Source organism: Dermochelys coriacea, chromosome 1, assembly GCF_009764565.3.
Source record: "Dermochelys coriacea isolate rDerCor1 chromosome 1, rDerCor1.pri.v4, whole genome shotgun sequence".
NCBI classification, from domain to species: Eukaryota; Metazoa; Chordata; order Testudines; family Dermochelyidae; genus Dermochelys; species Dermochelys coriacea.
In genome coordinates, this window is record NC_050068.2 from 207,184,972 (window position 1) to 207,201,315 (window position 16,344).

Consider the following 16,344-nt stretch of genomic DNA (forward strand, 5'->3'; position numbering starts at 1 on the left):
CCCAGTTCCCTAATCATATTCGTTGCCCTTGGCTGGAATCTCTCCAATTTGTCCACATCCCTTCTCTAGTGGGGGGAACAAACTGGACACAATACTCCAGGTATGGCCTCACCAGTGCCAAATAGAAGGGAATAATCACTTCCCTTGATCCGCTGGCAATGCTCCTACTAATACAGCCCAATGTGCCATTGGCCTTCTCGGCAACAAGGGCACACTGCTGACTCATATGCAGCTTCTCTTCCACTGTAATGCCCGGGTCTTTTTTTTTTTTTTTTTTTTTTTTTTTTTTTTTTTTTTTGGCAGAGCTGCTGTTTAGCCAGTCGGTTCCCAGCCTGTAGGGGTGCATGAGATTCTTCCTTCCTAAGTGTAGGACTCTGCACTTGTCCTTGTTGAACCTCATCAGATTTCTTTTCGCCCAATCCTCCAATTTATCTAGGTCACTCTGGACCCTATCCCTACTCTCCAGCATATCTACCTCTCCCCCCAGCTTAATGTCATCTGTAAACTTGCTGAGCGTGCAATTAATCCCATCATCCAGATCATTAATAAAGATGTAAAACAAAACCGGCCCCAGGACTGACCCTTGGGGCACTCCGCTTGATACCGGCTGCCAACGAGACATCGAGCCGTTGATCACTACCCATTGAGCCCAACAATCTAGCCAACTCTCTATCCACCTTATAGTCCATTCATCCAATACATACTTTTTTTTTTTTTTTTAAACTTGCTGGCAAGAATACTGTGGGAGACAGTATCAAAAGCTTTGCTAAAGTCAAAATATATCACATCCACCGCTTTCACCTTATCCAGAGCCAATTATCTCATCATAGAAGGCAATCAGGTTGATCAGGAATGACTTGCCCTTGGTGAATCCATGTTGATTCTTCCTGATCATCTTCCTCTCCTCCAAGTCTTAGCACTGTCCTGTATGGTCTTGAGGGGTAGAGCCAACCTAGATGGGCTTTCCGGGGCCAGTATGTCGACCATTGGGTCCTCCGACTCCACCACCTCCTCGGCTTGCAAGCCCATATTTCATGCCACCCTGCGAAGGAGGTCCTGGTGGTCATGGCTGTCTGTGGGGGCAGTCCAGAGATGGAGGTGCCTGCAACCACCTTGTCGGGGGAGGATGATGAGGAGGCTAATGGGGGAACAGGGTCCTCCTGACCCTCTTGGTCTCCAGGGGCCTCCTGTTGCGCCTCTCTGTCGGGGCCAACCACACCTGGATCAGGCTCACGAACAGGTTTTAGTTCCAGGGGATGTAGTGCGACCAGTACCTCCTCAGCACCCCTAGGGGTGGGACGACTGGCTGATGCCTCCGGAACCCGTGGTTCAGAGGTCATCAAACAGGATTGGGTGCCCTGGGCCTGGTGGTATGCCCACATAGTCCAAAATGGCCACTACACTAGTCCCTGCCACTGCACAGGCCCCCATCTCAGGTCTTCCACAGCCTGACCAGAGCCGGCCCCGCTCTGAGTATCTAGACCCGTCTCAGAGTCTGAAGACGGGGATCAGGACTGTGATGGCCAGGGTGGCACCGAGCGGTGCTGCGAAGCTGGAGAGCGGTGCCGTGATCAGGGTTTGTGCGGGGATGTGGACCAGTGCTGGGATGACCAGTGCCGGAAGCAGGACCTGCTACACAACGGGGAATCGGTGTGAGGATTGGAGTCACGATTGGGAGGGCTGGCGCAACCTGGAGCAGCGCCGCAAGTGCGACTGGCGCCGGGACTCTGAGCAGCGGTGCTGAGGGATGGAGCATTGCCAGTTTGCCTCGAGATGGTGCCCCACATTGCAGTACTGGAGGCTTGACTTGAAGGACTGGGGACTGTGGTGCCATCATGACGATGAGGTCGCTCATGGCCTCAAAGGTGTCCAAGGTGGACAGCAATTCCATCTCCTCAATGACCTGGCTTGGGGAGTCCAATGGCACCGGACTCGTCGGTCCCCCTTCTGGGGCCAAAGTCGATGGTGCCAGCTCCAAAGTCTTTGGCCCTGGGTGCTCTTCTCTGGGACAGACCCCATTGGCTAGCTCCGAAGGGGTGGGTCTCTGAGTCAGAGATCCATTCCTCCCCTGCTTCCAGTGCCACTTCTGCATCAGGAAATGGGAATGCCGCAGGTCTCTCGCGGAGTCCTTCCATGGTGCCACTTCTACCACTGCCGCTGGGGCGCTGCACACTAATAAGCTCGGTGCCGGGTCTTGCCATGCCGATGTAGGTTGCAGTCGAAGTGCTGCCTCCAAAAGTAGCTGCTTGAGGCAAAAGTCTCCCTCCTTTTTTGGTCTGGGGCAAAACCCTTTATAAATCCTGCATTTGTCCATTTGGTGTGCTTCCCCCAGACACTAAGCAAGCGTGGGGGAGGGGGGGGTCTCCTGTTGGAATGGGTTTATTGCAGTACTTGCAGGATTTGAACCCTTGGGATTTAGGCATACCCCAAGTCCCAAAGGGGAACGCAGTCGGGGTGAAAGGGAAGACCCTCCCCACCTCCAACAATCATCTGCTGTAACCAAAAAACACTAAAATTAAACTTAACAAGGCTAGGAATAACTGTGAACTAAACTAAACTAAACTGAAAGCTAGGGAAAACAAGGAGAGCGAGTCACCACAGTTCCAACGACTGTCACTGGTGGTAAGAAGGAACTGAGGAGGCAACGGGTAAGCAGGCTCATATATTGAGCGCCATGAAGGTGCCACTCCTGGGGGCTCCACAGCCGACCAGATGGGTGCTGCTAGGGGAAAAACTTTCCGAAAACTGTGCACGAGGCGCGCACACACCTAACTGGAATAGATATGAGCAATCACTCGAAGAAGAAACCATGTTCATGTTATAATGGAACACCTAACAACTATATCAGTTTTGAGTGTGAGAACAGGCTCTCTGCAGGGATTTAACTTAATTCACCTGTGTAGACATGCCGTATGGGTTACTTTTTGAATGGACATAAACTTTTGCTTTATTACAGTGTTAGTTTGGCCAACGGTTTAGTTTAAAAAGGTACCTCAAGCACAAACTTCACAAAACCTCCCCAAGGCATAGTGGAATTACACCAGTAAAATAATTAGCAGCCTCTTCAAGTGACAACTTGCATTTAAATAAGAAATGTACAGACACCTCCATAATTAATATGGCTCTTACTGGGTATGCAAAATTTAATTTACAAGTTTCTAGTTGGCGTTCCTTCTGCTAACAAACCAGCTCACAAATTTACAGTTGTCCAGTTAAATCTTTACAATAGTACTCTGTACTAGTGGTTTTCTCGAACATAACACTAGTAGAGGATCTCAGACTGTTACAACAAAGGATTAATTAATTAGAACACTCCTGATGAGAAGAGAAGTATCATCCCTGTTCAACAAGAGGTGAAACAGACACTGAGGGTAAGTCTACACTGCAATAAAACAGCCGTGACTGGCCTGGCTCAGCCGACTAAGGCTCGTGCAACTTGAGCTGCGGGGCCATAAAACTGCAGTGTAGACATTTAGGCTCTGACTGGAGCCTGGGCTCTGGAACCCCAAAAGTGGGGAGCATCCCAGAGTCCAGAATCAGCTCTACAGCCCAAGCCAACTGATACAGGCCAGCCCCAGATATTTTATTGCAGTATAGACATACAGTACTCCGAGAGATAAAGTGACTTTCCCAAGGCTATAAAGTGGGTCAAAAGAAAAGTAAGGAACAGAACTCAGGACTCCCAAACTTATCCTATAACCACCACATGCTCTAATTCATTAGAAGTACTCTTGGAAATATATAGTCAAGACTGAATAACTTAACTCCATTTATAGAGGAAAGGAATGCACTCAAACAGGTGTCCAGGTTGACAACTTGTTGATCTCTCACCTTTTGAATGGTACAGCATTCTTCAGGGCAGTTTCCACTTCAGCAGTATTTCCTTTAGCAAGATCAGCCACTGTGATGAAGCCAGCATTATAAAGAGCTCTGGCATGCTGCGCATTCAGCAGAGATACCCGAACCAAGTCACACAGTTCCCTCTGGACACCAAACGTGAGGCGACTCTGGAACTGGAAGAGCAACTGTTCCATGTTGTACCATCCCAGACGGTTAGAGAAAACTGTTACCATCCCTGGAACATGAAAATTACATTCTGTTAGGCTTAATTTAACTTCAATTTTAAAAAGTTAGATCCATTTTCCTCTAATATCAGTTTGAACATGCAAAAATAATATAATTTAAACTAAAAATTATCTCTTTACAAGTCAGGCAGCATTCTTGATTCCCCAGTGTAATAATACTCTTATGTTGCTAAATGTTTTGACCTACGCTGCAGTCAGAAAAATGCTGGATAACCAGGAAACAAGCTATAGCCTCTGTATGAAATATTTGATCAGGAAATTGCCAATACAGAAGTTCTACTCTTTAAGATGACGACATTGCTCCCTTTCTACTCTATTATCTTAACATTAAATTGTAATTAAATAGAGACTGACAGATGTAAGACCTTGGAAGCACAGAAACATCAAAAGATATGTGCCAAACAGACAGATTATTCATAAACTTTTATATCTATCTATCTATCTATCTATCTTTGCAAGCTAATGATGGTATTTTAACTCCACAGAGCAGTGTGGGAGTTCCCAGAACGGCAAACAACTCCAGAGAAGAACTGCACATACTAGTTCAGACTGGGTTCAAGAGGCCCAGCAGACAAAGAATGGACTTTTGATATAAAGGGGAAGACTGAACTGAGTCAGTGATCCCCTCTGATCCTCCAACTGAAACTATAACTAAGGCGGCAAAACCTTGTTGGAAGGATTTGAAGGACTTTGGCAATATATCAGGGTCTCCATGTTGCAGATTGATGACACCTGGCAAGCTTAGCATATTGCATAGATTGTCTAGTGGCTTGTGCTGTGTTTCCTCTGTAATGTTTTGTCCTGAAATAAACATACTATGCTCCATGAAAGCTGGCTGGTCACTGGTAACCCTGCCATTATCCCTTGTGGGAGAGTGAACCACAGGTGCTGAACTAAGGACAGTGCTCTCCAACCCACTAGGACAGTGCTCTCCAACCTTTTTACGCCCAAGATCCCTTTTTGAATTTAAAGGCAACCCAGGATCTACTGCGCTCCTTCCCCAAAGCCCCGCCCCACTCACTCCATCCCTGCATCCTCACTCACTTTAACCGGGCTGGGATTGGGGTTCGGAAGTGGATGCGGGCTCTGGGCTGGGGCCAAGGGGTTCACAGTGTGGGAGGGGGCTCTGGACTGAGCCTGGGGCAGGGGTTGGGGTGGAGAGGGGGTGAGGGGTGCAAGCTCTGGGAGGGAGTTTGGGTTCAGGAGAGGATTCCAGGCTGGGGCAGGGGGTTCAGGTACAGGAGGAGGTACAGGGTGCTGACTCTGGGTGGGGGGGGGTCAGGGTGCAGGAGGGAGTTTTCACTACTTTGATTTAATATGCAAACTAGATACCATAAACTTGGGTTTGAATAGAGACTGGGAGTGGCTGGGTCATTACACATATTGAATCTATTTCTCCATGTTAAGTTTCCTCACACCTTCTTGTCAACCGTCTAAATGGGCCATCTTGATTATCACTACAAAAGTTTTTTTCTCCTGCTAATAGCAGCTCATCTTAACTAATTCGCCTCTTACAGTTTGTATGGCAACTTCCACCTTCTATGTATGCATGTATGTGTCTGTATACATCTATCTTCTTACTATATGCTCCATTCTATGCATCCAATGAAGTGGGCTGTAGCCCACGAAAGCTTACGCTTTAATACATTTGTTAGTCTCTAAGGTGCCATAAGTGCTCCTGTTCTTTTATTTGCTATACTTTTCACATAAATGGTTTTCCCTGACAATTTGACATATATAGAATAGTATAAGATCTATCAGATGTTGTATACTTTTTTATATCCTCAGCTATAGTGTGATATATTAGAGTGAAACTTCTATTTTGAGACTTGTCCCCTATGGACATTGACCCAGAGTTCCTTCAATGGATAACTGTTCTTTACACCAGCCCAAAAGCAGCTGTGCAAAATAATGGGGTTAAATCTCCCATTTGAACTACACAAAAGGACCATCGAGGCATGTCTATTATCTCTGGTTTCAGAGTAGCAGCCGTGTTAGTCTGTATTCACAAAAAGAAAAGGAGTACTTGTGGCACCTTAGAGACTAACAAATTTATTTGAGAACAAGCTTTTTTGAGCTACATCCAATGAAGTGAGCTCACGAAAGCTTGTGCTCAAATAAATTTGCCACAAGCACTCCTTTTCTATTATCTTTGTGACACTGCATCCCATATTCATCATAGTGGTATGATTATGATATGATTATGACATTATGATGCATCTAGTACAAGGTGTGTCATGTGAGGGGTCTATGGAAAACTTATGATTTGTGATTTGTATGCATGTAACATTTTTGTATCTGAAGTTATTGACTATGCATCTGTATTTCAAATCTGGTTACACCTGGGTGATACCCACTAGGCAAGATGCTTCCAGTCTAGACATCTGACTATGAAGGGCTATTCAAGGTAACGGGCCATTTAGGGAAACAATAGGCCTTAGGAGAAGCTTATCCTGCACCTGGTGAGCCTTCCTGGGGACGCTTCAGACAGTCTACGGACAACGGCTGCTATGACTCATTGGGAGCATGCCATGGCACGTGATCAATTCACATGAAACTAAACTCCATTTTGGTACCTGTATTTTCCCAGCCCGGTTTGTGGAAACTTAACTTAGAACAAAGGAGTTCCCGCCATATGGAAAGGCTATAAATAGGGCCCTACCAAATTCACGGCCATGAAAAACACATCACAGACCGTGAAATCTGATCTCCCCCCATGAAATCTGGTCTTTTTTGTCCTTTTACCCTATACTATAGGGATTTCATGGGGGAGACCAGCGTTTCTCAGACTGGGAGTCCTAATCCAAAAGGGAATTTCGGGGGGAGGAGCGGTACAAGGTAATTTTAGAGGGGTCACAGTATTGCCATCATTACTTCAGTGCTGCCTTCAAAGCTGGGCGGCCGGAGAGCAGCAGCTGCTGACTGAGGGCCCAGCTCTGCAGACATCAGTGCAGAAGTCAGGGTGGCAATATCATACCATGACATCCTTACTTCTGCGCTGTTGCTGGCAGTGGCTCTGCCTTCAGAGCTGGGCTCCTGGCAAGCAGCCACCACTCTCCAACTGCTCAGCTCTGAAGGCAGCGCCAGCAGCAGCACAGAAGCAAGGATAGCAGTACCACCACCTCTCCTACAATAACCTTGTGACCCCCCCCCCACAACTCCTTTTTGAGTCAGGACCCTTACAATTACAACACCATGACATTTCAGATTTAAATAGCTGAAATCATGAAATGTACTATTTTAAAAATCCTATGACTGTGAAATTGACCAAAATGGACCGTGAATTTGGTAGGGTCCTATGTATAGTATCCTCAAGCCAACCAGCTGGGTTTTTATGGAACAAGAAAATTGTGGCAAAGGAAACGATGCTAAGTTACCATGGATTGATAAAAAAAAATCTCACCCTCCAGGAAATGCCACACATCCTTTAGGCAAAGGCTACTTTATGGGTTTGGGATAGAACTAGAGGTAAAATAAATTCTTTTCCCTCACCAATGATACCCATTGCAAATAATCCAGATCTTAACCCAAATCATGAACGTAAGAGCTTTAAACACTAGGAGAGCCATGGAATACAACTGGTTGGCCAGCTATTCAGTAAAGGTTTCAGAGTAGCAGCCGTGTTAGTCTGTATCCGTAAAAAGAAAAGGAGTACTTGTGACACCTTAGAGACTAACAAAGTTATTAGAGCATAAGCTTTTGTGAGCTACAGCTCACTTCAACTTTTCAAACTTTTAGACATCAAAAACTAACTAACTAGAATTAGCCCAGTCTCACATGGTATTTTCAAGTTAGGCATTATGTTTCTCAGCTTTCTAGAAAAGCTAATTTATACAGAAAGCTAACTTTAATAGAAGAAATGAGGTCTGGTCAATTAGGAAACAAAAAAATAACTAATTGATATCAACCTTTGCAGACAACTTTCCTAACCAAAATATGTCCATATATGACACACTGGGAAAAGGATGTGAACAGATAAATTACCCTAGAGGAATGGGATTTCCTCTGGAAAGAGGACCAGCAACCTCAGTCTATTGCATGATAATAGAAAATATTGGGATGCAATCCATGACCAAATATCACAAATTGTTGGATATTTATTACCAAATGAACATTTGGTAATCCTCCTGGTGCTTCCTAGTGAAAATAACTACACAAAAGGAAATGAAGTAATGTCTCATCTACTAGAAGCTACTCCCTCTCACTGGAAAAAGAAAAACAATCAAGCCATAGATAAATGGTTCAAAAAAAAAAATATGGGAGGTTGCTGTTATGGAAAAACACACCACTTATGAACTGAGCAAAACAGAGAGAACAATACTTAGATATTTGGTTACCATTTTTTCAATACACAAAGTACTTTCACCTGTAACAAAAACCAGCACACCTGTCTATTTTTTTTTTTAAACATTTGATAGACATGCCTGGTTCATTAAATATGTATTGTGACAAAGTCAGGCAGGAGGGTCTGGGAAAACAAGTATGTTAGCCCTAGAATGCTAAAGGCCCTTTTTCCTACAAGCTGGGATGGGGTTACTTCAGGTCAATTAGTGACACCTGAGTTCAATTAAAGGCTGCCTGAAATCTGTTAAAATCTCTCCTGGTGACAAAGAGGGGGGAGAGAGACAAACTGCTGCAAGGCTGGAGGCAGCAGGGAGATAGGCTTCTCCAGTGTGGTAGACTGTGCTTCTCCCCATAGGGAGACACCCAAAACCCAGTGCCTGTTTAGGGGAAGGACTGACACCCCAGGGCCAGCGACAGGACAACACCTCCTCCAGTGAGGGGGCCAGAGAATGGCATTCCTTTTTTGTTTTGGTGCCTTGTAGTCTTGTTTCCCTTTGTTTGGCAGAGGAGCACTCCTCAGGCCTGTCCCAAGGCCTATCTGGAAGGCTCTGAGAAACAAACCCCGAAGAGGGAAGATGGACATGCTCCAGAGTGGGGGCTGATTTACCCAGGCCCTGTCCCTGCCAGAGGAAGGAGCGCTAAGCCCAGCGAGGCAGAAAGGGTGCCTTGCCACAGTATATACAGAGATTTCACTCAGTTTAATAAAATCACTAGAAATGATGTCATACATGTAATGATGCTCACTCTGCAATATGTTAAATAGAGAGATCTGATGACTATATTAATGAATAATTTCTCTCAGTTATAATGGATTATTTTTTGGTTTCTGATATTTACATGTGAAGGATTGTAAATTTGTTAATACTTCCTAAATAAATAAATAGTAAATATATACATTATTTGAAAATTAGCATGTTCTCATATACTTAATAACTATCATAATGTATATGCACTAGGGGAAGAATTAAGGTTGCACATTCATATTCAGCCTTAGCTTTGGCACAGCCTGACTTTTGAAACCTTAACATTGCATTAACAGAGTTGCCCAGATATTAAATATTCAGTTATTGTTAAAGAGCAGAGGTTCTCAAACTGTGGTCCGTGGACCACAAGTGGTCCACGAGCTCCATTCAGGTGGTCCGTGGATAGTTCCCTCTAAGGTGCATGTCTGGGAGGCCGCACACAAGAAAATGAAGGGCCACCCACTTAATTAGTGGAGCCGCACAGGTGTGGCTCCACTAATTAGGTGCCTGGATCCAGGAGAAGACGCACATGTAAGGTGAGGTGGTGGCCTTGGGGGGAAATAGGGGATAGGTGGGAGGGTGAAGTGGGGTGAGAAGAGGGGGTGGGGGGAATTTGGAATGTGCAGGGCTGCGGCAGCCAGAGAAAGAGGCAACTTTTCCCAGGGCTGCGGCTGCCAGGGAGAGAAGGCCCTCCTTCCCAGCCTCACCTCTGTGGCTGTTGTGGCAGGAGAGAGACGGCCCTCCTTCCCAGCCCCAGCTCGGGGGCTACTGTAGCGTGGGATAGAGGGCACATCCATCGCATTAGAAAGGCAAGATTATGGAGATTAAAATAGGAGTTGTGTGTTATTTGTAGAACAAAAAAACGTTAATTATTAAGGGGTTGTTGGTTTGGTTTTTTTTATAGAGCGCTTTTATCCAAAGCGCTTTACAATAGTTAGCTATCGGTACAAACAACATTTATCATTATGAAGTCCGCTGAGACCCTCAGCAATTTTCAAGTGGTCTGCAAAAAAAAAGTTTGAGAACCACTGTTAAAGAGAATTAAAAACTCATGTTTTTCTTAGATGTTGAAGCAAAAGCTACACATTAGACCAAGTTTCTTTTGTTCATGGTGCAAATGAACAAAAGTACCAAAACCTGAAAAAAATATCAAAACTTCAAGAGTCTGTAAGGAAAGAAGCCTGCCTCTCTGCAACATAACAATCCAAGAGTTCATTCTCATTCTAATCTGCAACACAATATATACTGTTCCATTCTCTCCAAATCTCACCTCTCCGTACTCTTAGAGAACAACTTTCAAAGAGACCCTAAAATAGAAATTTTTATTATGGACCTTTTTAAAAGAAGTTCTACTCTCTTTTCTTGCCTACAGCAAAGGATGAAGTCTGAGTCAAATCAACGAAGCTGGCTCCTTCTGGATAGCTCCTCTTGATACTGGTTTTCAACCTAAAAATTAGGGCCTCTAGGTGCTACTGCAATACAGATTAAATAGATTTAAAAATTGTATTAAAGCTAATGTTAAAAAAATTATACAATCTGACATTGTCTATTATTGTTACGAACACCACCTAATGTTACTGTAACTGAGAGAATAGATTTCAGAGTAGCAGCCGTGTTAGTCTGTATTCGCAAAAAGAAAAGGAGTACTGGTGGCACCTTAGAGACTAACAAATTTATTAGAGCATAAGCTTTCGTGAGCTACAGCTCACTTCATGTTAGTCTCTAAGGTGCCACCAGTACTCTTTCTCTTTGAGAGAATAGAGACTTATATTTTGTTTGTTTACTTTTTGACTATAAATTTCACTATTTCCCCGTCGGTCTTGCACACAGTTACAAGGGATAGAAAAAATGGTTACTTATAGCAATTGTAGTTCTTCAATATGTTGTAGTCAGTGTGGATCCCACTCTGTGGTGCACATGCAACCCACATGGACGAGCACTGAATCTTTGCAATAGCAGTGTTGTTTGGGGCTGCATCTGTGCAGTACATGTCCTTGAGTCTCTCATCCAAAGGCATTAAAGGCAGGGCAGCCACAACCATCCCTCAGTTCCTTTGCCGATATGAAGCACTCCAAAAGAGGAGGGCAGGTTATAGGATCCACATTAAGGACAACATCTTGAACACCACAGTTACTATACACCAAGTAACTGTCCTTTCTTCAAGTATGTGTGCAGGGGAGCTGGAACAATTTTTAATAGCATGGGTTCTGAGAACCATTGAACCAAACTGTAAACCTTGTATATAATGGAAATCACTGTCCCTACCTCTAGTTTCAGCACCTGTGTGTGTGTGTGTCAGAGTGGATTCCTCACTGGCCAACAAGCAGTGCCCACCTGGAAGGTGGAATTGAGGAGTCTTGATTGTCTTAAACAGTGATTCTAATACCGCTCTTCCAAAGCTGGCATCTGACTCTGCAGCTAGAGAGAGGGCATGGTGTCTAAAAAAAAAAAAAAAAAAGCAATCCACATACTGCATGCGATTGCCTTACAGGTTTCTGATACTGAAATGTTCCTAAAAGTTGAAGATGTAGCTTGTGCTTTAGTAGAGTGTGCTTTACATTTGGGGGCTGTACATCAGGATCTGGTAGCAGAGCAATATGCAATATATGATCCATATCCTCTGGTAGGAGATTGATCTTGTTTCTGGGCCTTTGAACGATCAAACTAAGACAGAATGATAGTCTAAAGGGATTTGTTCTGTCAAGATAATACAAATAAAGATCTTGAAACACTGAAGGTATGAAGATGTTTTTCTCCTGGCCCAGAATGAATTCTGGGGAAGAAGACAGGCAAGTTGATGGAATGATTTAAGTGAAATTTCAAGATCAGTTTAGGTTTAAAATTCTGGATGAGGTCTCACCACCACCCTGTCCTCATGAAACATTGTTTAACGGATACCAGCGGTAAGAGTTTGCAGTTTGCTGACCCTGCTTGCCGAAGTTACGGCAACTAGGAAAACTGATTCCAGGGTACAGTGGTGTAAGCAGATTCCGCAAGTGGTTCAAAAGGGAGGTCCATAAGGTTTGCACGGACAATGGTCAGATTCCACATAGGAGAAGGTTCCTTGATGGGAGAGTAAGCATACAGTAGCCGTTTCAGATATCTATATATTGTAAAATGTGAAGATTGAACAGGATTGGACAGGTGAGAGACCTGATGAAATTGGTGCTAGATTAACTTTGATGGAGCTGAATGAAAGACCCAATTGTTTTAAATCCTGGAGGTAGTCCAGGATCTTTGATATGGGAGCCTCCACTAGGTGAAGACTGCATTAGGTTGCCCATATTGGAGTGTTTTCCATTTGAGAGGTTTCCTGCTTTGTAGGAGGATTTCTTGCACCTGAAGGGAACAATCTGTCAGTATTAACAAGCCAACATTCAAGCTGTCAGATGCAGTGACTTCAGATCCACACAGAGTATCTGACCTTGGATAAGCAATACTAGCTAAATGATATTCAGAGAAGATCTATTAGCCAGAACTATCTTGAACGGTATGGAGCTATTAGGACTATTTTGCCTTTGTCCCAGATGATCTTACAGATTCACTTGGGAATCAGGGGACTACTTGGAAAAGTGTACAGGGTTCCCAGGATCCACCAAGTGAACAAGGCATCTTGTAGCAAGCCTGATCTTATGCCTTCTCCATAACAAAAAGGCTGGACATTTCTTGTTGTCTATTGAGGCAAACAAGTCTATCACCAGATTTTCCCATTGTTGGAATATTAGGTCTATGATGGACCTCCACAGCAACCACTTGTAGTTAGTGATGGATTATTTGCTTAGGACGTCTGTCAGATTGTTGCTAACTCCCTGTAGATGGAGGGCTGATTGGGGTTATTCCATGAAGTTGACACAGGACTGATGAGTAGGTAATTCCTTGTTTGTGTAATATGTTGCAGATATGTTATCCATCAAAATTTGCACTCTGGAATTTTGTAAGAGATCAGAATGCAGAATAGCCTGATCACTCACAGCTTCAATACATTTATGTCAAGAGTCATATCCTTTTGACCCCAGATCCCTTGTATCCAGAGGTTTGAGTGGGTTTCCCAATCCATGGTTGATGAATCTATGAGAAGTGTCTTCCTCCGTAAGTGGCGAGGAGAGGATGTTTCTTTTGTGGTCCTCTTTGTGGATTTGGAGTTCTCCTGAACCACAGACGCTTTTAATGATCCTGACTGGGGTAAGTATAGAAGTGCTTGGATCCCTTCTGTGGCACTTGATACTTTTTCTCCATCCTTTTGGTGGTAGGACGAATGGTGACCAGTATTTGCCATAATGCCTTTGCAGGGTCAAATATCCCCTTGTTAATTGGGAGGGCTAATTGGCCAGTGCTAAGGAATTTGAATGACTGGAGTCTGAATATCCAGGGCCTCTGAGTCTAGCTAGCAGTTCCTAGAATATCTTAAAATCATCTGGTGCTGGTACTGGAGCTATAACCTTCACCTTATATGGGAACAATGAGGATTCCTGAGGAACTGAAGGAAGATGCTGCTGTTCCACTAATCCCACTTCGTACAGTGTCTGATGTTCATCATCTCAGTCCAGTGTGGGTAAGCAGGACAGCAATGCTGATGGGGAATGGGATCTCTTCCACTTCCTTGAGAGATGGAATAGAGATTGACTCCTGGAGGCATGGGAAGGTGGTCCCCAAAAGCCCAGTAGTACTAAGATGGCATGTTATACTGGTACAGCTGGCTTCACTGGGGTTGGCCAACCCATTACCATCCGGGCCAAGATTGTGACAAGGCTCTAATTGGGGAAGCATTCAGTCCATTACACAGGATCTTCTTCCTGAATATTCAAGGGAGATAGTTCGATGCTTGATGCTGGAAAAAAGATATGTCCCAGCGATGGGGATGAAGAGTATATCTTGTTAAAGAGCAGTGCCGAGATGTAAGGTGATCTTGGTGCCAGGATTCCATCATGTGCCAGTAGCGATGATGTCTCTGTGCAGAGGACGACTCTGGTAAAGATGTAGACTCCATTGAAGCACTGGAACATATATGAGCAGAGGACTCTACAGCCAATGCTGACATCAGTATTTGCATTGCTGACTGCATCGATGCTGCCATTGAGGTTGGCACTGGATATGTTTGTTAATGCTGAGCTTGTGACCAAGCCTGCGCTGCTAACCCCTGTGATGGCTGAGGACTTAGTGAACTTCTCTCTGGCACATCCTTATGAGATAACACTGACCAGTGTCTAGAGCAATGCTTTTGTCTGTGCTCCAGCCAACCTTGTCCCTCAGTACCGGTATTTGGTGCCAGAACTGTTGGTGCTGGGATCATCCATGCAGAGTCCTTTGACAGTGTTTTTTCCTCAGTGACAGGACTTGGCATAGTGCAGTGGTTCCCAAACTTTAACAGCCCGCGAACCCCTTTCACTAAATTGTGAAATCTCGTGAACCCCCTCCTAAAAATGAATATTTCCAGGGATTTAAGTTCAAATTTTCTCTGCACTCTGTGGGGCTCCTGCTGCTGGACCCCACTGACTGCCCCAACTGCCTGGCCCTGCTCTCCCTAGGGCTTGGGCTGCCAGCCCCGCACAGAGCGCTGGGGTTCGGGCTGCCGGCTCCCCCGCTGACGGGGACAGGGCTCGGGCTGCCAGCCCCAACTGCCCTGCACCGCTCTCCCTGGGGTGGGTCCTGCAACCAGGTCCCACCTGCTGCCTCCAATGCCTGGGGTCCTCTGGCTGCCATTAGTGAAATTTTTCTGGCGAACCCCCTGTAACATTCTGCGAACCCCAGTTTGTGAACTACTGGCATAGTGGGACATCTGGTGGGGGCACTCAAAGAAGATTTCTTCAGAGCTTGATCAGTCTTAGGAGCACAATCTCCCCAGGGTGAGATGACGACTCACTGACTGCTCCATAGGATAGAGCTTCAAACATGTACCAGTGAGGAGAATGAACAGAAGACAAAGCACTGATCCAATACATAGTTCTCTTCAAGGCAAAACAAGCAGCAGCTATGGCCCTCAATAAGCAGAATGAGACAGTCACAGTATGGACAGGACTTAAAGTTTTGAGTCTACCATGAGGCACATGGTACTGCGAAGCTCCTAGTGAAATTGTAAGGGGGGGGGGTTGGTTGGTTGTGCGGTTTTGTTTATTTTTTTTTAAATGGTCCCAAATTGGTAAACTAAGGGGAAACAGGAACATTTTAAAAAGATAGGTAGATGACTGTTCTCCTTAGTGTTTGCTATATTTTGATAGTAGCGACCTGGACATTTGTTCTGTCTTGCTGTCATGGGCAGTAAGGGGGAACTGAGGGCAGTTGCAGCCTCCCTGCCTTTATACCCTCAGATGAGAGGTATGAGGACATGTGCAGCTCCAACAGACACTGCTATTCAAAAGATTCCACTCTGGCACACGAGATGCATGCGCACCCTAGAGTGGGGTGTTCAAAAAAGAAACAATAAATAGAAAAATATAGTCAAATGACTGATAGATTGACACTACTCTAATGTCCTGGACAAGCTCTACTGAATTACATTAAACCTTACTGAAGTAAGTTAAACATTTTTGGAGTTCAATGTATTAAAAACACAAATATTTACATACTATCTTGGGACTGTAAGGATCTTCAAAGGACCTTTTGAAACAAAGTGAGCTTTTAACATTAAGCGTTTTTTTCTAGGAGGAGGGGAATATATGCTAATATAATTCCTCCAGTTATCAACGCTTTAACGTCACCCACCTGGAGAGGTGCACATATACTGGTTCAAACTGGTATGCTGTCTTGTGGCCTTCTTTTGATCCAGCAGATGGACAGGACCCCTGGACCATGGGGGCCCCAGTCCTTAGAAGTTTCGAAGGACTTGGCCTACTGAGGCCACGTAATTCTGAGTATTTCTTCTGAGCTGAAGCTGTGATGAACTTATGACCACAAAGGAAACTCCTTGGGTGGTGTGTTGAATGACTACTCCAGCCAGCACTGCTCCATCTTAGTGTTGGGATGATCTCTGGTCAGCTTATTAGCATACATTTAGGTTCTTTTATTGTTTTTAATGCTTTCTCTGTAGTGCTTTTACCCTAATAAGAAAATATGCTTGCATAAAAAGAGCTGTGTGGTACCAATAACCATGGAAAGTCACACTGTTAACTGTCTCTGAAGAGAAAGCAAGTAGATGTGCTTGGGCAGACTGTCTCAGCAGGGAACACCACATCAAA

The 16,344-nt window shown here is 44.6% G+C and overlaps 1 protein-coding gene across 5 annotated transcripts in view; it reads right to left on the reverse strand.

Moving 5' to 3' along the window:
• Window positions 1-16,344, reverse strand: part of POLQ (DNA polymerase theta) — a 129,447-nt gene that overhangs the window by 56,115 nt on the left and 56,988 nt on the right. For all 5 annotated transcript variants that reach the window (XM_038386711.2, XM_038386710.2, XM_038386709.2 and 2 more), the window contains one exon: window positions 3,832-4,075. In XM_038386711.2, the coding sequence (XP_038242639.1) occupies window positions 3,832-4,075 (244 nt within the window). The remainder of the gene's footprint in view (window positions 1-3,831; window positions 4,076-16,344) is intronic.